Source organism: Chenopodium quinoa, unplaced genomic scaffold (assembly GCF_001683475.1).
Source record: "Chenopodium quinoa cultivar QQ74 unplaced genomic scaffold, ASM168347v1, whole genome shotgun sequence".
Classification (NCBI taxonomy): domain Eukaryota; kingdom Viridiplantae; phylum Streptophyta; class Magnoliopsida; order Caryophyllales; family Amaranthaceae; genus Chenopodium; species Chenopodium quinoa.
In genome coordinates, this window is record NW_018743920.1 from 4,654,211 (window position 1) to 4,676,228 (window position 22,018).

At 32.8% G+C, this 22,018-nt stretch overlaps 1 protein-coding gene and 1 long non-coding RNA gene across 3 annotated transcripts; one reads left to right on the forward strand and one right to left on the reverse strand.

Annotated features, from left to right (window-relative positions):
* Nucleotides 1–7,660: 7,660 nt before the first annotated feature.
* Nucleotides 7,661–13,173, reverse strand: LOC110687620 (probable nucleoside diphosphate kinase 5). 2 transcript variants are annotated; one of them, XM_021864259.1, is made up of 5 exons: nucleotides 12,838–13,167; nucleotides 10,973–11,197; nucleotides 9,437–9,544; nucleotides 9,149–9,243; nucleotides 7,661–8,024 (listed from the first exon to the last, which is right to left on the reverse strand). In XM_021864259.1, exons 1-5 carry the CDS (start codon nucleotides 13,005–13,007, stop codon nucleotides 7,993–7,995), a joined length of 630 nt encoding a protein of 209 aa, XP_021719951.1. In that variant the 5' UTR covers nucleotides 13,008–13,167; the 3' UTR covers nucleotides 7,661–7,992. The 2 variants fall into 2 exon arrangements, with proteins under 2 accessions (XP_021719951.1, XP_021719950.1); XM_021864258.1 differs by lacking the exon at nucleotides 7,661–8,024 and having other exon boundaries at nucleotides 8,807–9,243; nucleotides 12,838–13,173.
* A 1,363-nt stretch (nucleotides 13,174–14,536) lies between these two features.
* LOC110688064 lies at nucleotides 14,537–17,848 on the forward strand. Its single transcript, XR_002504503.1, has 3 exons — nucleotides 14,537–14,936; nucleotides 15,088–15,211; nucleotides 17,626–17,848. It is a non-coding gene; the product is annotated as an uncharacterized LOC110688064 (long non-coding RNA).
* Nucleotides 17,849–22,018: the final 4,170 nt, after the last annotated feature.

Genomic DNA, 22,018 nt, shown 5'->3' on the forward strand with positions numbered 1-22,018 from the left:
CAGGTCAGACGCCCATTTGCCAAACAAAGCTAAGCACTTGGTTCTCAACCATGGGAAGATAGGTGCACTGCTTGTATAAGAAGAAAGGGCGTAATAAGTGGTGTTTAACAGGAATAGTATAGTTAATTTCAGTGCATTAATTCGACCACATTTCAGAGCTAACAGATATGCAAAACGCTAAGATCAACAAAGCTGAGGTAGTATTCATCTATTAGTTGCTTTCATAAGTAGAAGAGTATAAATCTCAGCATCATATGGCAATTAAATCGAACTAATTATGATGGAATGATGTAACAATGGCAGTTCTGCATTTAAAATCTTGCTTTTGCCCTCAACTTCAATATTCGAAGGAGGACAGGAAGAAAAAACCTCAATTGAGATTAGTATATATACAAGGGAAGAGAGTTATATAGAGTATGTTAAAACATGGTCTAAGAAGAGATGTTAGTTTGCAAGGGAATTTGGTAGCATGAATCAACGAATGCAACATATGTATATAATCTCAAATTCTCAATGTCTCAAACAAGTCATCGGAAAAGCAGATCAAAGAGGATTTAAAGTTTACTTCCTATAATTTTTTTATTTTATTCGTAGTATTACTTTATTTGACTAGTGATTCTCTTTTCCAATCACACGAGTCCATTTCTTAATCTACCTCTCCCCTACCAAAAAATTGTACCTACCTTGCCATTGTTGGGAGTAAAAAAGAGCACATGATTTTCTATTTTCTATCTAGTAAACACCTTAATTAACAAGTTGTTTAAGATAGGAAATGACACAACATATAAAGGTGTTTAGAATAGGAAAAGAGTGAACATACTTTGACCAATGATGCAAGCGACACACAATCTCAAGCAAAAAAATACCCCTCTCTAGACTTCAGCAAAAAAAAGGTGCAGCCTTTTTACCTAAAATTTCTTTACAATAATATCTAAAATTTCCAGACTTCCATCAACCACATTAACTTCACTTAAAAAAAAACCTTATCCAAACTAAAAAGACCCTTGATAGCCTTACCTTTAATATTATTATACCATATTTTATTTTTCTAATACCATATACAGTCTACCAAACACGCTCAAAGTTTTCCTATGTAACACGCACATTAGACTCCATTTTTTTTTTCTTTAAAAAGCATTTGCAGCCATAAATTTGTCAATAACCTTTTCACTTCTTGAAAGGTCACTACCAATCAAAAATAGCCACAACAGTTAAGCTAATCAGAGCTTTGATAAATATCTTATTAAGCAATTCAGGTTGAAGTAAAAAAGTTTCAACAAGAACAAGGCCAACCAAGCTAAGTTTGGTCTAGTGAAAAGGAGAGCACCTTTAACCATGAAGTTGAAAGTTCAATTTCCACTGGTGATAATTTGGAGGTGGAATCCCCTTACCTTCCCTCAACTCTCCCAAATTGTCTAACCTGCTAACCTAGGCTAGGTTGACTCGTGATGGGTTTCGGTTCGATGGCCATCATCTTACCAAAAAAAAAAAAAAAAGGCCACTATTGAAACAATCTAACTTCACTAGCCTACAAATGTAAAACATTTTGTTCTAAGTTCTGAATCTCTGGTCCTCTACCGACCCCTAACTGTATTAAGTCTATTAACCAATCAGAATAGAAAAAAATGTATCGATGATAACCAACCCTGGGTTTTACAGAGCTGCGTCCAACTAGATAATCTAATTGGCAGACACAAATCTCAGCTGCACGAGCAACCTAAGTATCCACGTGTCGCGACTGCGAAAAATGTCAACTTATAAAAAATTCAGGAAAAAGAAAAGGCGCTCATGTTTAAGAATGCAATGCATATTAATAATCTTAAAATCCACCATTAAGCTATGTGTAAGACATTCTGTGGTTTACAGAAAGGTTTTAAAAACAGAGCCTAATCACAGATTAATTAGAACATAACCAATCAGATTACGCAAGAAGAGAACCAAGTAATAAAATAAAAATCTCAAAATTATTTAAACCCATGGATTGTTCCGAAACTCGAGACCCGATTTCCCTGGGACTTCCCTTCAAAACTCCGAAAACTCGATCTCGAGATGCAAGAGATGGAAAGGGCAAGAAAAAGGAAGAAAATTTTAAAACAAAAATTACACCCACCAAGAAAGAAATATGTAGACTTTTCTTAGGCAAATGGGAAATCAAATGCATGTGAAAATTACTAGATGTACGTATGTATTATTGTATAAGGAATTTGGGAAACCCAACTTATAACTAAAAACAGCAAATAATGAGCTAAACTTTCCTGAAACGGAATCTCCACTAGCACAATGAAAGACCATGATGTGGAACTTTATACTCCATGGAAGTGGCTGTAATTATAAGCCTAAAAACTTTGACCATATTTCCATTGGATCTTTCGTAGTTAAAAAAATAAAAGTAAAAATTACTGCAACTAGTTTGCTAATCAAATATAATTAAAGTAAAATCAAGTTACGTGGCAACCAGTACATCATGTAGACAAAAGCTTAGAATATGTTGTTAACTTCCACTTTGCCAAGAGAAGTCCTAAAAAGGAGTAAAATGTAGAGATAAGGTGTGCACCTTGTGGGGGCCTTTGATGATCATAGCCCGGATTTGATGGACAACGTAGTTCCATATTTAGTACTAGTAAGAGCTGTAAAATTTGGTAACTCAGCATCAGAACATTTCTTACATGATTTAGGGGAGGTGGGTTTGACACTAAATAAATATATTCATAGTATCAAACTCTATATATACTAGTATATATTTTTCATGAGAACCAATAGAAGCGTGTAATATTAGAATAAGATGAGTTTATACACAAAACGCCAAAACTTCTTTATTTTATCAACTTACCCATGCCCTTTTGAAATTACTGTTTTATGTCATTTATAGAGTCTTCTCATATGAAAACTGTTTTTATCTTAGTATACACAAGGTATTATTGAAAACATCATTATAATTAAGCTCACTGAAGTATTGTCTCAAAAAAAAAGTACTAGTAAGCTTGAACTACATTAGGTTGAACTTGCTTGAGGTAACTGATCTCAAACACAAATTGAAGTAATGAATCTAATTTAAGAGACTCAAATAAAATTACTATCTTTAGACTCATAAGTAACTAACCTTTGATCTAGAAATTTCACTCAAAAAATAAAAAATTAAAATGGAAAAGAATTAATAACTCTTTAGGTTGACAATTCCCATGAGAGAAATACGAGATCACAAGCATAATGTATTTCATGACATTTTCTTCCTCATCATTGTTGTTTGTATTGAAGTTTTCTCAAAATCTCTTTCATAAGGGTTATCAACCTTAAAATCACCAAACACTGGTCAAATATAAATTACAGTACAAGCCCCTACAGATAAATTCTACAAGCTATTTGTTGAGGGCATACACTTGCAAAAAACTAATTTATACAATATGTCAATAAAGTTTACTAACTTTCTAAACTTGTATCAATGACAATTAGGAGACTAAAAACCTTTCCTACATCAACCATTAAATTCACAAACTAGGATATCTTGACAATATACCAAACGTCTCATAGCAATTGGCAACAAAGACTAGCGTAACAACTTGTTAACATAGGTGACAACTTTTATTGATACCTTGACTTCATACATATCCAAACAATAGCTTAAACAAGTTGTAAATAGTAATCCAAGCAATAAGTGCGGGTCTAATCAAATTGCTAGGCTTGCCTCATTCAAGGCTAAACTCTTAATCATTTGATACAACTAAAGCAATATTAACACAAAGAAATCAGCACATCAAAGCTGAAATTAGTCAATCTGATTTTGTAGCAAGTCAAGTCATGGCCAATCCTAGCTTCATGTATAATGAAACTTGAAATGTTTGACTTTAACATCAATTCATTTACATTAGTATTAATTAAGATGCCGGTCAAATCAGGTACATTGACTCAAAAGTATCAGTCAGTACTTAGTCTTAAGGTCTAGGGAGAAAAGAGCAATATCCATATTTATAAATGTAAAACAAAGGATAAAAATGAAGTTTAAAGCTTAAGAAATGCATATGTGCCATGTAAATTGGACCAAAAACTAATCTATACCTATTCTATCTCTATACCAAGAATTTTTTGTATTACCTAGTCTCCTCGTTTCTTCCCTTTCGTCTTCTCCTCCAAAACGTCAACGTACATTGCTTCCTAATCCTTAAATTCCTTAAAACTTTCAAATTCATCCTCTCGGTTATTTGATATCAATTCTCGATTCTCTTTCCTCCCTTTCCAATTTTGATTCAATAGTTTAAAAGAACAATAAAAACCAAAAATTGATCAGATGATAACTCAATAAATGGAATAGATGAATTTAACAGAGTTAGGGATTTGTATAGGTAATGATTTATTATTAGATGAATTAATCCCAACTATGCAGTTCCTCCTATTGCCACAATCTTAATCATTTTTTGGTTATTTTACTCTTGAAGTCAAAACTTAAACCAATTTTGTTATATACAGACCTTGCATTGCAACCAGCCAAAAACCTAGTTTAGATTTAAATTTGTATGGAATGCTGTTTTTTTTTTTTACTATCATGCAAACTTGGTCTGTTTACTTAGTCCCCTTACTACTCAGATCTTCAAATACTACACCACTAGATGAAGTCTTGTACTGTGATGCACGGTTTGTTTGTATTTTTTCAAATAAAATATTTTACTAAATGTATATTTATCTAATAAACTTTGTGATATCCGCTTGCTTACTACTTGAATTTTTTATTATCAAATAAATTATTAATGTTGTTTCTTATATTTAGATGAAATTCATAATATAAAAAGATAATATTTTATTTTTCATATGTGACTGGTCACACCGTGTGATCGGGATTACTTGGTCAGAAGTTACTTGGTTAATCAAGGGTTACTCGATTAATCAGGGTTACAGTGTTTGGGTTTGTCCTAGTCGGCCACACGATATGGCCAGCCACACAAAAAACGCCCTGATTTTATTTTTATAATTAATATAAAATTTTTGATCTAAAATAAATTGTAATTCTTTTTTTCATTGGCTAAAATATAACATTTTCTTATGTGACGCTCTAAAATTAATCTTACGTGGCATAATCCTATTGTAGTGTTTTAAAATTATTATTCCTACGTGGCGTTTTTTTTATTATTATAATCCTACGTAGCGCTTTAAAAAAACTAATCTTACGTGGCATAATCCGATTGTGCGTTTTAAAAATATTAATCCTAAATGGCGCTCTAATAATTTTTTAAAAAATAAAATCCTACGTGGCACTCTGAAAACTCGGGAAAAAACTCCCCTTTATATATATATTAGATAGATTAGATTGCTGACAAAACTCTCCAGTTCTTCAGAAGATCTTACCATTTTATTTAGACAACTCTTATATTAAAAAAAAAAAAAAAAGGTTTAGTTACAAAGTACCCCCAAAGTTGTAGGAAAGATTCTATCTAAATAGCTCATCTCACAAACTGTCCAACTACCTAAGTTAGATTAATATGGCAGAACCAAATGAACTCAACACATAAATAATGAACCAGTTTTCTTCAAATTTAAAGTTCAAAGATAATCATTTGTTTTGAAGCTAACAGCATTTGTTACAAAAAGCCCTTGTTACAAGAAGCCCTTGTCAAAAAAATTGCAAGAATACATCTCTAGTTCTCTTCTATGCCTTCATTCAACAAAGTAACAGATACAAATATCTTTGAACAGAGGAAGTTAAGCTTAGAAGCTTAGTTGATCTTCTGAATGAAAGGCAAAGAATTTTTTTTTTCTCTATATAAGATATAAAAGTATTTTTGTTTTTTCCTCCATAGAAAACTTAAAAGAGCAAAATAAGAGAGCAAGAAGTCCTCAATAGAGAAAAAGGGGAAAGGTAAACATTAATACATTATTACATCAAATTCCTATTGTGAAAATATTTTGAGGCTATGGCTTTCATAATTTTGATTTCAAAGTCTCAAATTCTCTAATCCATCCTGGAAGTCGGAATCAACCTCTCAAAATTTAAAACTTTTAATATGCTACCTAAAAGCTGTCCTGCTAAAGGAGTTCCCTTCTCTATTGCACCACTAGTATCATAAATCTCAAAGTATTCAACCTAATTATAAACAGAGAGCTTTGTTATCTTCAGGTTCTTGATAACTCACCTAGGGAGGCAGACATCCCCATTACCATCTCCCACAACAGAAACAACGTAAGCAATAGTAATTTCTAACATCTTGCATTTACAGGTCTATAGATGGAGATTCAGACACATAATTATCAGCTCCAAGCTTCTCAAGAATAATGATTCGTCATTAGTACTCAACTGTAATGCTAATGACATTAGGTTCCCATGTCTAAAAGCTACATCAGTTCAAAGTCAAAGCAAAAGCTTTCTTAAGAACTTCCTATGAAGTCCATATCTTTAATCTTGAAACACTGTAAGGCCCAACCCTACAAGGCTACAACTCTTTTGGCTATGTAGCAGAAGAACCCTTCTTTAAGGCTACTCCTACAAGTCTACAACTCTTACGGGTGACAACTGGCAAATAAAACTCTTAATGAACAGTTCCAACATACAAGCTTTCTTAGGCAGTTTCAAGAGATTGAGCTTTCACAGTGTGATCCTCCTACGCTACTGTGATTGGTAGCTTCTGCTTGATATGGACATCACCTTTCTGCCCCAACATCAATATTTTTGTATTTGGAGCCTAAGAAAGAATATTTGGCACTCTAAACTCCTTAAAATGTTTTTGGGTTGGGATATTTTAAAAGAAAGCACTCTCTATTATTAACTACTACCAATCACGTGAGCTATGAAGGGGTGAAGTTGTGGATGGTTGTCATATCTAGGCATGCCATTGAATGTGTCTGTGTGTTCTACAGGATATTTCTTAGTGGATATCATCTAACTACATCTTGTTGATGGTGACTTGTGCCCATTTCTGTTAGATACAGACATACATGGAGCTTCAATTTATTTTTCTTTAATTTTCTGATAGATAAAATTCTGTTAACAATAATCAAATGGAGAATAGGAACAGGAGTCCTCAAAAATCAAATTAATAAGTTTATAAAGTATGGCACTATGCTAATCTCATTAAGTATCAATACATGGTTATTTTTTACCCGAAGGACAATAAAGCATACTTACCGGTCATAAAAGTTTCCTTTCCTTATTACTACCCAAAAATGACATTGTGTACATGCAAACTCTACAAGTGCTCCATGAAGATTGCAAACACAACCAACTGTTTCAACAGCAAACAGCCTATTCCACAAAAAAGGAAGTCATTCCAGAATGGAGGAAGTAATAGCTTTCAAACTACTCACTTCCAAGATGCATAGGAGATTGTCTCAAGGAAAGATGCTAATAAAGAGGCAAAGATCTTGTATTAAATTCAATTTATGCTACCAAAAGTTATTATTAGGGTCAATCATGGACTTGGGTAATTCAATGATAGTAAGCAGATGACACATAATTATAATTGACAATAGCCTATAGAGAATGCCCAAGTTTGACTACCAAGACTCAGATAGATCCTACAACCACTTCACATCTGGTCCAGAGATAACATTTCTGACTAGAAAAGGTTGAGCTACAGTCCTCTGCAAGAAATATCTTATCAACTTTAACCTAGTATCAAAACTATAATAGAACATTTACCTGATGAAAATAGCACATTGTGCAAGCCAAAACCACCTATCAATCAACTGTTATACCTCTTCTTATTTGCCTAAATTAACATACATAGTAGCTGATAAACTATTCACAAAAAGATCATCAAAACTTCAACCAATAACTGGCATACAAAATGAGCAGAGTAGCCCTAAATTAAGTTATGCAACCCATGAGAAGCATAATCAATTTAAGCCTAGCTACCTCATTTTTTAAAACAATTTGGTCATTAATAAAGGCCCCTAAGGGAAGGAAAGGGAGCTAGACCTCAATCGTAAATCATTTAATATTACATCATATATTCATGAATACAAAGAAGGGATGAAATGTAAGGATAATTATTTGGCTATGGTGTACCTTCACAACTCATCATGCCGTATGTCTTGTGCATCTGCAATAAAGCGAACAAAGAAAGAATAAAAAAAAAAAATAAAAAATAAAATCATTAAGTAAATGATTTACCGTCAAAGTTTTTAATAATAAAAGTTACTAGTCACAACAAGCTTTTCTTAGTTCTAAAAGATCAAGCATGCCAATCTGTAATTGCTGGCCCATAATCTATGAGCCAAAACTGGAGCAGAGACTGATCGGACTTTTAACTTTCTTTCACCGTCACAACATAACTCTCAAAGTATATCACAGGTCAATTAAGTTCAGTCACATAAGTACTCTCTTAAACTTAAGAATCATATAATAGCTCAAGACTAAAGCATCCTAAACAGGAACAACAGGTATTCTGACTTTTTACATTTTACAAATCTAATTTCTAAATGTGAATGTTTAAAGTCTTAAATTGCCATCTACTAATAAGAGTTTAACTTATCCAATTGAAAATACTCGAATTGGAGCTCATCAGTGGTAATGTAAAACATCTATTATACATTTATACCCTTGTTCCATATGAGCTACTAAACTATGTACTTCCTCCATTTTCTTGAGTTCTGCACACTTTTACTTTAATCCCTTTATGTCAATATTTTATACATATTTTGTCATTTCTTACCCCACCTTTTAGGCTTGTAATATTCCTTATTTCCTTACTTTCTATCTCTCCTCCTAAAAGTAAAGTACCCTCATGCTATGTTACTCAGCCTCTTCATTCCATTTCAAGTACCTTCATGCTATGTATGATCTTCGACACTCCAACATGAGTAGCACAATTGGACACTTCATTTTAGACCAAAAATCAAGGAAAAACTTCACAAAATGTCAGAGAACACTTGGACAAGTACCCATGTCTGAGAAGTGTACCCTGACTTTGAGGTGGCCCCCTCTTGAATTTTCTTTAATTTATGTTTGCTACAATAGATGGGTATAACTCAGAGGTTGTACATTATATTAATGTTCAGTCTTTCCTGCTGTTTCCAACACGATAATATCTAATAGAGAAGCATCTTGTTGGCATTTTTCTCAAACACCTCAAACAACAGTTTGGTTTGCCTTAAAAATAAAATAAAAAAAAATAAATAAAAAAATAAATAAAATAAAAAAATACCATGCATTCAACAAGCATACCAAAGAAAAATGACATCTCCCTTGAAGCAGATTGAATAGAATGAGAGCCATGGACACAATTCTTCTCTGTGTTTAAGCCACACATTGCTCTGATGCTGAAAGCAAAATGGAAAAATTCAAAATGAGAAGCAAAATTTGGCAAGATAAAAAGTTCTCCCATTGAAACAAGTACCTCAGTAGACCATCAAATAGTAAGCCAACTTTATGCCCAAAAGAAAAGCATGGAGTCAGAAGGAAATAAAGATTTAAAAAAGCTTAAAGAGTGAGGATTCTGCAGATGCGAACAACCTTTGAGGATGTGTGACCTTAGCCTTCTCCGCATCAGTGGGTCCAATCAGCTTACGCCAATCAGCAACAGCATTGTCCTTCTCCAGGATCATTACCAAGATTGGACCACTGAACAACAAATGTCAGATTGGTAAGAGATATAGAAGACAAGTTGAGTAATCAATTCATGCTTACAGATGGATGATTAACTGGACCATTCAATAACCTCCCCCACCCCACCCCCTTTGAAGAAAAAATCTTCTTATATATATTTTCCATACATAGATAATATTTGGGCTTTATGGAATTGCCATGAAACAAAAACATAATTGACAATTTGACATGCACTAATCACATTAGAGAAGAATTCATAGTAAAATCTTTATGACATATTGCTGTGGCCTGTGGGTATAAGAATATATACATAAGCAAGAATACTGATGCAGAAAATGAAACTTTCGTAGGCTCCACATGCACTACTCCACCACCAATACCCCATTTACATAGCAAAGATATAATTTGTGAGAAATAGATAACACATCTTATTGGCTTTGCCATTAATGCATGGAAAAATGCTAAAGTTAGAGCAACTTTAGGCTTCTTGAAACATTCGGAATTTTCTAACATAACAGAGAGCCAATTCCCACCACTAAGATGGCATAAGCAAGTTTCCCAAAATTCAAACAAAATGAGGCATCAGACATGACATAATCTAACACTAATACTACCCCTGTGAGGCTGTGACAGCACATGCTGTGCCCAATTAACTCTTATCTTATATGCAAAAAACCACCTACAAGATCACAATGAAATAACCAAAAGGCAGACAATTTTATAAGCTACATATATCCTAAAATTCATATATTGGTAAATCTTTAATTCCCTTAGGAAAGTATTCCACACAACTTAAGTAATCAGAGAGCACAATACTGATACGATAGCCCCAACTGAAACTTAAAAATCCACATACTTTTACACTTCTCTATTTCTCAGAAAGCATCTTTTAAAATTAGGCACCATATAAAGGAATTGATTATTGCATTGTAATCAAAACAATTTGAGTAAAATCACATTGGTATTTTAAAAAATGAAAATGTCAAGTGGACAGATAACAAGGAAGAAAGATAGAAAAATATATATAGATAAACTATTACTCCCTCCGTCCCATAATACTTGGGACGTTGGAGTGGACACGTAGTTTAAGAAAACTATAAGTGGGTCCAATTAGAACATTTGTTTATTATATAAACGATTCCCTTTTGTATTTTTATATTGTAAGAAAACAAAAAGTGGGGGACGTGGGGGTAGTGAGGAGAGAGAAAATGTAGATTTTGATTGGGTTTTGGGGTTTGTGGTCCCAAAGAGAGTATAGGAAAATATTTTTTTATTAGTGGTCCATATTTAGTAACGTGTCAAGTATTTTGGGACGGACGAAATTGGTAACCGTGTCAAGTATTATGGGACAGAGGGAGTAATATAATTCCAATTTATCGAACTATACATTAATGAGTTAATGACTAAGTTAAAGTAGAAAAACTTGATCGGCTGATCACATACCTTGTCATGTATTTGACAAGACTGGGGAAAAAGCTTTTAGAAGAATGTTCAGCATAGAAGCTTCTTACAGTATCCTCATCAAGCTGAACCCTCAACTCCCTCTTAATACTAAACCCAGAATCCATGATTATAGCTTTTATTTTATCACTGTAATTACCATAAACTCCATCTGGCTTTATCATAGCAAATGTTTTCTCCTTCTCCATTCCTCCGCAGCAAGAAAATCTGCATAATTTCATGTGTTTAAAATAGTCTAACCAAACAAATGGATACATTATTTGTTCTAGGGCAAAAATCTCAGAAATTGAAACTGCATCTACTGCACAAGTGAGTAGTAAATGGTCTGACTCAGTTATTACTAGCAGAAATAAAAATAGAAAAATGAAATATTAAAGCAATTATCTCAACAGATGAGGTATGTCCATAGATGAGGTTAATTATCAACTGACAAAGAATAGTCTACCACATCTATGCAATGATAACATGATAGTTATTTACAGAGTAATAACTTCCCACAATCTAGATTTATCATTTATGTCCACTCCAAAACAATTCAAGCAAAATATGCTGCTAAGGGCTTAGCATTATCTTATTTGGTCCGTCAAGCATCAATGATAATATCAAAAAAAACCTCAAACAATGATATAGATCAACAAGGTAGGAGAGCATGTTATAAAAAGTTCCATATTCATTAGGCTCTCAGCTACATGAATGCTATAAGAATCTACTTCATGTATGTTGGAGCACTTGCTTGTGTCTCATTTTCCATCAGGAGTTATTGGCATAAGAAAATACTTCCATTTTTTAGAACTCACAACTGAGTATTTTCAACCACTATCCTAAGATCAATATTATCTAGATGAATGATGCTGAAAAAAGCTTCTGGACAAGACTTGGACGAGAAAGGGGACATAGAGATCTAACATTTCAAGAATGGATTATACGTGAGAGTGTGGGACTGAAGAAGAATATAATTGACATAGCATGTGATTCATGTATACCGCAGAATCAAGGATTAAGAACACAAGATGATCAGACAACAAAGGTAGTTCTTATCAAGAACTCCATCCATCCTAACATTATATATGATCTTCAGTTGAAGCATCCCGAAAAATATGTCATTCCATATTATAAGTTTTTTTCTTGATTCCCACCATGTACAATTCATTGAACTCTTCTGTTTGTCCCTTAAGATTTTCACCTCTCAACATCAAAATACCGACCTTTTGAATAGTTACGAATAAAAAAGGCTTTTCAGAGACCAAAAATAAATAGTTCAAGTATTCAAATCAATCCGGACATTGGTGTACATTGTATTACTATGGAAAAAATTGAGTACTGGCCCTTGTGCCAAAGGACATCAAATCATAGTATCAACATGGAAAGTGGAAGCCACACGACAACAACCGCAATTGCAAAACACAACGGAAGCCTCAATACTAAATGTAATCGCACAGATGCGAAACCCTATGTTTGATTCTAATGTCTATCATCAAAAAATTACTAATAACAAAAATGCACACAAATCGCTGAACATCAAATCAACACCGATGATCATCGCAGTCATTCAATTGACAAAATCATCGAACATATATTTCTGATACGTCAGCATTTGCGATTAATCTCGGAAATCAGCAATTAACATGAAAATTCACAATATTTGGAAAATAAATAAAATTGCGGCGAAAAACATTGTTGATTTCAGCGATTCAACTATCATAAAATTAAACGAATAAACATCAAACGCACTAAATAATTTGAAGGATTAAACTGCCGCAATAATTAAGAATTAACAGGAGAGAAATTTTATTTTTTTTTTAAAAAGAGAGAAAAAAAAAAAAAAAAAAAAAAAAAAAAAACGTTACCTGCTCAGGCAAAAGGCGGCTAAAATGATGAAGATGGAGAGAAATCTGTGAGAATGCGAAGCCATTGATGAAATTAATTGGAGAATTGCAGACAAATTTGGGAGCAAACAGGTTAAAAGTGCAGAATTTTGAAGATTAAGGGTTATATTTGCAGAAAAAAGGGGATACATAGAGGAGAGAATTTGAGAGCGGGAAAAAGAATGAAGGGGCCAAACGTTTTTGGTACCAAACTAGTACAGTACAGTACGTGTGATGCACAGTTTTAAAAAATATTTATTTTATTGATAATATAAAATAAATTAAAATTTTAAGTATTAGTGGAATCTAGTATATTAATAAACGCATATAATTTATATTAATGGCCAACACAAAAATTATGAAATAAATTTTTTATTAACATTATATAGGCGGAGTTAATTTTAGAAGGAGTTGGATCAAATTTATCATAAACACCTCAAATTAGTAAAGGACCTAAAGGTCTTACAAAGAAAACTCTATATATAGGTTTTACAAAAAAAAAAAAAAAAAAAAAAAAAAAAATCAATTATATAAGGCTATGGAAAATGATTAGTTATTTCATAAGACTTATGTAAAATTTGACTAAAATACACTAAAATATGACTCATATACTAAAAAAATATATTAATAGTACATTATTAAGATAATTTTTCTATTAGAGTATCAATTAGTTGAATTAAATATATGCTTACAGCTTACTCATAAAAGTGTAGTTTTGATCTAAAAATATTATGATTGAAAAAAAAAAAAATAGATAGTTACATATTCATGCAACTTTTATGTATGATTAATGCCAAAAATATATAGATGGAAAAATATGTATATATTTGATATATCAATTTAAATATAATACTGCGATAAATAATGTATGCGATAAATTAGTTCTTTTTATTATTATATTATAATATAATCTAGTACTATAATTTAAAGTCTAGTTATTTCAAAAGTAATATTATAATATAATCTTATTTCAAAAGTAGCACGCTCCAAAGAAACGAAGAAGGAGTTTGTTCTTGGTTTTAGGGTTCCTTGTTAAACTGGTTGTGCGTCCCCATTGGGGTTTAGTGGTAAGGTGCCTTTCTTTTCCCCGTTTCTTGCTTTTGTGTTCTGTCTCTTTTCCCATGGAGAACAAATTAGCAAAAGAAATGGAGAAATTCAAATTGACTGATGACGAAGAAGCGGTAATTGGTGGTGATTTGGATGATTGTGCCGATGAGGAAACGAAATCCCAAATTTCCCTATCTCTAATTGGGAAATTGCTGACAAACAAAACATTTAATTTTGAAGCTTTTAAGCGAACCCTAATCTTGATTTGGCGTGCTAAAGACAGCGTGGTAATTCGTATGATGGAATCGAATTTGTTTATTTTCCAATTTGTCAGTGAAAGTGTGAAAAGGCAAGTGATAGATGGAAGCCTTGGTTCTTTGATGATAAACTCCTAGTTCTCAAAGAAATTAATGGTGAAGAGCAACCCTCTGAAATTGAATTTTCTGCTTCCCCTTTTTGGATTCAACTTGAGGATGTCCCTTTCAATCGAGGGAATGTGTCAGTGGCTCCACCAGTAGAAAAACATAAATGAGCACCGAGAAATTAGCACCGGTTATTAAAAACCGATGTGAAAAAAACAAGGCGGGAGTTGATTAAAGAGTAACCGCACCGGTTCTAACAGAATCGGTGCGAACGTGAGTTAATAGCACCGGTTTAAACAGATGTGAATGTTAAAGAAAAAAAACCCGCCCCTCTATTTTCTTTCTCTTTCCCCTCTTCTCTCTTTCTCTTTCCTCGATCTCTCGTTCTCTCACTTTCTCTTCTCTCTCCTCTCTCCTCTCTCCTCAACTAGATCTCCCTCTTCTCTCTCTCTTTCCTCTCTCCACTGTGCCACCGTCCATTCCACCTCGCTGGCGCACTTTCCTCTTAGCTATCTGTCTTTCTATCCATCCCACCTCACATTCACTCTCCTCTCAGCTCTCTTTTTCTCTCTTTCATTTACCCTCGCACTAACCATCGCGGCGGCGATGGTGACGGGTTTATTTCTTCACCGGCGCCGGATCTTTGCAATGGTGGTGGATCTCTTCACGAAGGTATGTGCTCTTCGATTTGAAATCTAGGGTTTCTGATTTTTATTTACTTTTTTTTGCGATTAATGATGAACAATTGAAATTTTGATTGAATTTAATGGTGAGATGATAAGGCGACTGATTTTTATTTATTTTTTTGTGATTATGGTGCAAGAGTCGATGCTTGGATTTCTCCTCTTCTTCACTGCGTTCCGCCGCCTCATCCTCAGTCATCTCCAAATCCCCTCTTTCTCGTGATGAACATGAGCCCAGATCTACCCCTTGTTTGATTTGAAGAGGTTAATTTTTTTATTTGGTTGAGATTTGGTTGTTCTGATTTGAAATTAGGGTATTGTTTGATTCTGGTTGTAGTGCTGAAGATGCGATTTTTGATTGTTTTGGTTGTATTTATGATTTTGCTGCTCGGATTAGTTGTGGTTATTCTGTGATGAGCTCGATGACATGGTGAACATGTTGTTAATTGATTGAATTTTTTTTTTTTTTTGGTTACTCTAAATTTTTGGAGTGGGTGAAATTAATTTGAATTATATAGAGTTGGTGGATTGATTGGTATGATAATTGATTGCTCTTTGTTCTTGGTGTGTTATTTGAGATTCTGTGTATTAGGATTAATTTTTAGAGTTGCTCTTTGTTTCCTTTGCTTTAGTTCCTATTTTAGTCTTCTTGTTTAGTTTCTGGAAATATATAGAGTTGGTTTGATTGTGAATTTGATTATTGTTTATTTTATTTATATGATTAGAGTGTGAATGATTAGAAGGGGCAATGGGTGATTAATCACTTCCTAAATTGTCCTAAATTTTGTTTTTCCGTACCCTAAACCCATAAACTAATTATTTAAGGAGCAATTCAAAAACCTTCACTTGAAGAGTAAGGGTTGATGACAACTTTAAAACGGGTATATAGTCGAGGATTTTCCATTTGTATGCCTTTTACTGTAGTCTTTAGCAGTAGTTGTTACATTTCTTTTTCCTATGTTTGAATTTATATTGGTTACATCTCCAATGTTCTGTGTGCTACAAATAAGCAATTAATTGATTACATCATGGAACCAACCAATAAAGTAACTCAGTCATGGGTTTTGTTAAAACATTATTTTTTGGATGTGTATGTAGTTAGCAGGATGCTGGTGTAAGCATTAGCTTCTGTGCTATCAATTTGAAATTTTGCCAAACTTATTGTTGTTATATTTTATACGGTGTTGTTGTTACCTGAGATGGATGAGTTTGTGCATTCATTGACCATTTGTCTTCTATAAGAGGATCCTGAGGAATTTTGCTGCCTGCCTGTTACTGGTTCCTATCCCCCCCCCCTTTAGAATGGAATTTCGGAGAGCTTCAAGGTTACATGGCTGATGTAGGTAGCTTTGTATGCTATTTAGAAACCTTATGCTTTTTTGATTGATCATACGGAAATGTGCCATTGATTATATATCTGCGTCCTTTCCTTCTCTACACATGTAACCTGTTAAGACTTAATAGTATCTAGCTTCTTATTTCATTTGATCACTAATTTTATTTATATATATATATGTATATTTACATTAATAGGCTTCAATTAATTCTTGGTGTTATCTTTTACATTTGCAAGCTATCAAAGACGATGTAGGGATAATTCGCATTCAGCGCCCTCACAAAGGTCCTTTTTATGTTTCTCCGAAAATTGTTGACCAACTAATTGCATATCTTGGAAATGGGCTAGGTACAACCCTTTTTTTTTTTTTTTTTTTTTTTTTTTTTTTTTTTTTTTTTTTTTTTTTTTGCATTTTGCAAACCTGTCTTATGCATTCACTGCCTTTGGTGTCTATTTGATTGCTAAGCATGCTCTTAGACTTAGTCTTGAGAGAAGACGTCGATGGGAGAGGCATAAATGGTATGTTGCCTTGTTTATTTATAACCAATTGTTGCTATAAAATAGTTGTGAAGAATTATGTGCAAAACAATGATTGTTGTCTCTACTCAGAAACGAGCTTACTTGATTGGCTTATTGGATAGAAAATTGAAGGTTCTTTGCTCATTTGTCCATAAATTCTTGTAGTCTAATATATAAATTTTGATTGCTTTTTTTTTCCCCAAAATATTAAGTGGTGATGTAAACTAGGAAGGAACATGAAAAAAAAAGCATGGGTATAAAGAAGATCTTAGTAGTTGATTTGAGAATGGATAGTTATAGTATTATAGATGTTGAGACAGTTGAATGGCTGGTGAATGAAAGCAGAAATTACAAGGAAGCAAGCAAATATGTTTGCTGAAACTTTGTATACCCTCTGTCCCATATATTATCTACTTTGGGTTTGACACATACTCCATGTTAATGACAATTGTTATATTCCTTTCGTCCCTCAAGTCATCATGGAACCATTAAATGAATTGCTTAGTTGTAACTTTTCAAAATCCTTGTTGTATATTTAAACATTGTCATTATCTTTACATGTGGTTTCTTAAGTCTGGTTGTTGTCATAGTCTCTCTTGGAATTACATTGATTTTAAATTGCTCTTTTTGTCTTTCGTGTCTAATAACTGATGGCTTTACTCATGACAAAACCCATCTATTGGAAGAGCCGAAGAGGGTAACAAGTACTCATATTGACCTTAATGTCGTTTGAGGTTATGATTGAAATCTTACTATACAAACTAGTTGATCTCTTTGCCTTGAGATATATTTTTTTACTAATGCATGAAATAACAAAATTCAGGCTGCATTGAGGATGCTCTATGGCATACAATGAACGCTGCATTTCTGTTCTATGTTGCTGCTTCGGAGCTGCTGTTGTTTAGCAATTGTGATGCTGCTGCTCTGCTAGTGATTGTAGGAAGTTGTTGCTGCTCTTATTATAGTGAATGTATCGAATGTTTTTTATTCTTTTTTTTTTCAAGTGTAAAATTACAGGTTATCAATGAAATTATTAGTTTTAAGTATATTATGTGTAACACCCCAATAATTCTCTCTTTCAAAACCTGTAAATACCTTTAATAACCTGCAAGAGAATTACTGACGTGCTACCGCCACGTGTTCAAACGTTAAGGCTAGTTCAGAATTTAGCAGCGGAAAAACTAACTCAGTTTTAAATAAGTTTCCAAAACCAATAATCAAAACCAAATTTAGTCTTACAAACTGGAACCATTATGACCCTTATTCAAAACCCGTTAAAATAGTAAGTAAATAAAATCAGAGTCAAAATAAATCCAACTTATGAAATAAAATGAAATGAAATAAACTGTGAGATTAACCAACACTCCACTCAAAATCCCATCACCTTGATGCAAGTTCTTATTAGGTAAGACCTGTGATTAATCTGCTCCCCAATATTACAAGTGTAAAAATTGGATCATTACAGGTCATTGAAAGGCGAAGGCCATGACCAAGAAAAGACACACAAAAGCACGCAATCAGCAACGCTGAGTACATACAAGCTACGAAATATAGCAAAGAGCCCTAGCATGTTACTAAAAATCAATCTGCACACACACAATATAATCATTGGCTCGAACACATGACTCAATTGTTAACATTACTAAGACTCCATTAATTAATAATAAATAATTCATTTCATTCATTGATTGGATTAAGCAATAGACCACGTTGTCCCCCTATGCTCCATTTCGGAACATTAATAAAAGAAAACCCTATGCCTCCTTTCGGGAACATTAATAAACATCCAATGGCAGACGCGCGCGACTCCGTGGCCATAACTAGTATGAGATCTCATCTAACTCCTTATAATTTTAAAAGTATTTGAAAATAAGAGACTCGTAGATCAGACGGCCTCTGAAAAGTACATGGCTAATACCCCGTGAACCCAAACCCCTGTTTGTCAATACTCTAGATGTGCACAAATCCAGAGTTTTATTGTTCATCCTTTTTGCACTTTACGTGATTTACCAGTTTAAACTTGGTGATGACTCAATGCAAAACAATACAACCAATCATACATCAATCATTCAAATAATCCAAGCTTCCAACTCAATTCTTAATTTATTAGTGACAAACAATTATTTATTATTGAATCCTTTAACTACCTCGGTGTATAAACACCTTAAGTGCATAAGGCACCTCAAATTAGTAACCTCGTCTCATAAGACTTTAGTTCTCCATTTACTCATTCCAATTCATAAGCTTAAACAAGTAATAAGATAATTCATTCCACATATCTATGTACCTTAGCCTCTTAGCTCATCTTGCAAGTTATGCATAAATAATGCTTACAAGATAAATTAATACGCAACTCTCATACATGAAACAAAACCAATCATCACATTATTCATCAATCAAACTTACTACCATACAATTCCAACCAATCCACAAGTTTCCTAACATGATTCTAAGGTTTTTCAAGTCCTTAAACATGCTTCTAAAATCAAGGTTTTCGTATCCTTGTACGTACCTTGAGTAAACAAGTTGGTTGGCCACTCTAGGAACTAGAAATCGCCTTCTACAAAGTCCTCTCCTAAACCAAAAAATAATAATTCAATCAATACCCAAGCAATATAATTTACAGCAATACTAACTTACTTTAAAACCTCTTAAACCATTGTAATAATGCTTTTAAATTACTCACAATAGTCAAAGTTAATAATTCAATAGTTCAAATATAAGTTTATATGTTAAAATCATGAAAATATAGCTTCTAACATAAAAATCCAGCAACTTTAAAGTAAGGATTATAATATGGAAATTTAGTTTAAGAATATAAAATAACCTCATAAACATCTCTACTTGAAATAATCATTATATAGTAGGTTAGTATGTTAAAAACCTAAAAATCCATCATAAAACCATGATTTAAAACTTTTAAAACCAAGATTAAAAATCTGAAAATTTAATTTAATAGTAGAATGTATGAATACAACAATCTAAACTTGAAATATATAATTAGAATTCAACTAGTTTCATAAAAACTCAATCAAACCTTCAAAATTCAATTAAATAACACTTTAAAACCTTCCTTTTTGCTAGAATTAAAAGCTTATATAATATTCTTAAATTTCCTACATAAAAACATTAAAATACATACTTATTCATAAAATTACAGCAAGTTTAAAGCTTTATAAAAATCTGAAAATTTATTTTAAACATTAAACCTTCGTTAAAAATCAAAAACTGCTCAAAAACATTGTTTACACACGAAAAATCAGACGAGTTAGAATCTAAACGTGATTAAAACGTGATTGAAAAAAATTAAGAACGGAGATCAAAGTTGATTACGGAAAACTGAAAATTTGTTTTTATGCTTAATTAATCATTAGAAATTCAATAGGAACAAAAGCCCCAAATTAATTGATCATTAGAACCTTAAAATCCCAATTTAACTAAATTAAAACCCTAGGTTCAAAATTACAAAATCTGAAAATTAAAACAACAATTATAATCTGAAATTTATTAGTTTAAAACATCAAAAACATGATTTTGATACTAAATAAACTAATTTCAAGCAATAAAAACCAAAACCAAAACCAAAAATCAATTACATAAGCTTTATGAAAAAATAAGAAATAAAGGAGGAAGAAAATAAGACTAACCTTTTTGTGTGGGGGAAAATTTGGGGATTCATTGGGTATTTATAAGAGAGAATTGTAGGGTAGAATTGAACCTCATGAAAATAATGGCCGGGCTAGTTAAATAAACAAATTGGTTAGGATTTATTTTTATGATATTGGATTGTAGGATATATGTTCATAAATTAATTTAGCCTAAAATAATTTTTGACCCAAATTAATAATTTGAAACTTAAATTCTGGAAAAATACAAATAAATATTATAAATAAAATAAAATTTCATTTATAAAATATTTAAAATACGGGGGATTACATTACGTATATATATAACAGTCCGTTGACAATTTCAGATGAAAAAAGCCAACAAAAAAAAATATTGTTTTTTTTGGGCATTAAAGGCACCGGTTAACCGGTGCCAAAGTAGTGATTTTTTTTTTCTATTTATCTATTTTTTTATTTATAAAAGTGGGTACCTATTATTAGCATCGGTTAACCGGTGCTAATAACAAGTAATGCCACCGCTTCTAAACCGGTGCGAGTATTTGCATCCCTCAAATCTAGACCGGTTCAAAACCGGTGCAAAAGGCCGTTTTTGAACCGGTGCTCATTTCCTGTTTTCTACTAGTGCTCGTGTGATTGGTGAAAGCATGGGTGGTTTCATTGAGTATGACGAATTTGATCCCTTGGGATGGGGAGAGGTGATGAGAGTGAAGGTCTTGCTTGATTTGAATAAACCTTTGCGCAGGGGAATCAAAATAGCTACAGGGCAGAATGCATCTAAGTGGGTGGCCATCAAGTATGAAAGATTGATGGAATTCTGTTATTATTGTGGAAGAAGTAAACATGTTGAGCGAGACAGTATGTTCTTTAGCGAGGAAAATGCTGCAAAGGCGGAAATTGTGTACAAGTATGGTCTGAGGGGTTCGCCAAGGAAAAGACCAAAAACTTTTGTGGCTGACAGTGAAAAAGAGAAAGCACTATTGAGCAGATTGAAAGGCAAAGAAATTGTTCCAAGACCGAGCTATGAAGATCCTAATGTTGTAAAATTAGGACCTCTGAAGGCTGCCCGAAAGCTACAATTCTCCTCACCATGCATTACTCTAGTGGGTGGAAATGGTGAGGGTGAGACAATGGAAGAGAGTGCAACTAGGGTGCTAAAGGAGATAAATAAAATAGTTCAAGGGGGAAATAAGAAGCAGCAGGGTGACAAAAGTAGAGAAGTGGGACTGCCAGTGAAAACTCAGGAGAATAAAGTCTAGTTATTAAAGTCTATTATAATATTTTATTTTTAGTTATTTCCATAAATACATAGAGACAAAAAAAAATATATAGAATGATTAAGAATATCTTTCATTACTAATTTTTTTTTTAAAAAAAAAAATTTGAAGGGAAAAAACTACACCAGAAAGTGACACGTGTCATTCCTGGTGTTTGTTTTAGTTAAATTTAGGCTTCGTGCCATGCACGGTATGTCTATTTTTCTTATAAAAAAAAACAAAATCTAACAAACAAAATTTGATAAAACATACATATCAAACCTATAGAAAGTACAATGTCATAAATCTATATCAAAATGAAAAGCAAAAGTTTAAT

What these genes read in the sequence shown, in the direction of transcription:
- LOC110687620 (XM_021864258.1), bottom strand. Translation starts at nt 13,007, where the DNA reads ATGTATCCCCTTTTTTCTGCAAATATAACCCTTAATCTTCAAAATTCT. An exon ending in CTTGTCAAATACATGACAAG is followed by an intron (nt 9,545 to 10,972) that starts GTATGTGATCAG and finishes TTTGTTGTTCAG; the next exon opens with TGGTCCAATCTTGGTAATGA. An exon ending in AAGGTCACACATCCTCAAAG is followed by an intron (nt 9,244 to 9,436) that starts GTTGTTCGCATC and finishes TTTTGCTTTCAG; the next exon opens with CATCAGAGCAATGTGTGGCT.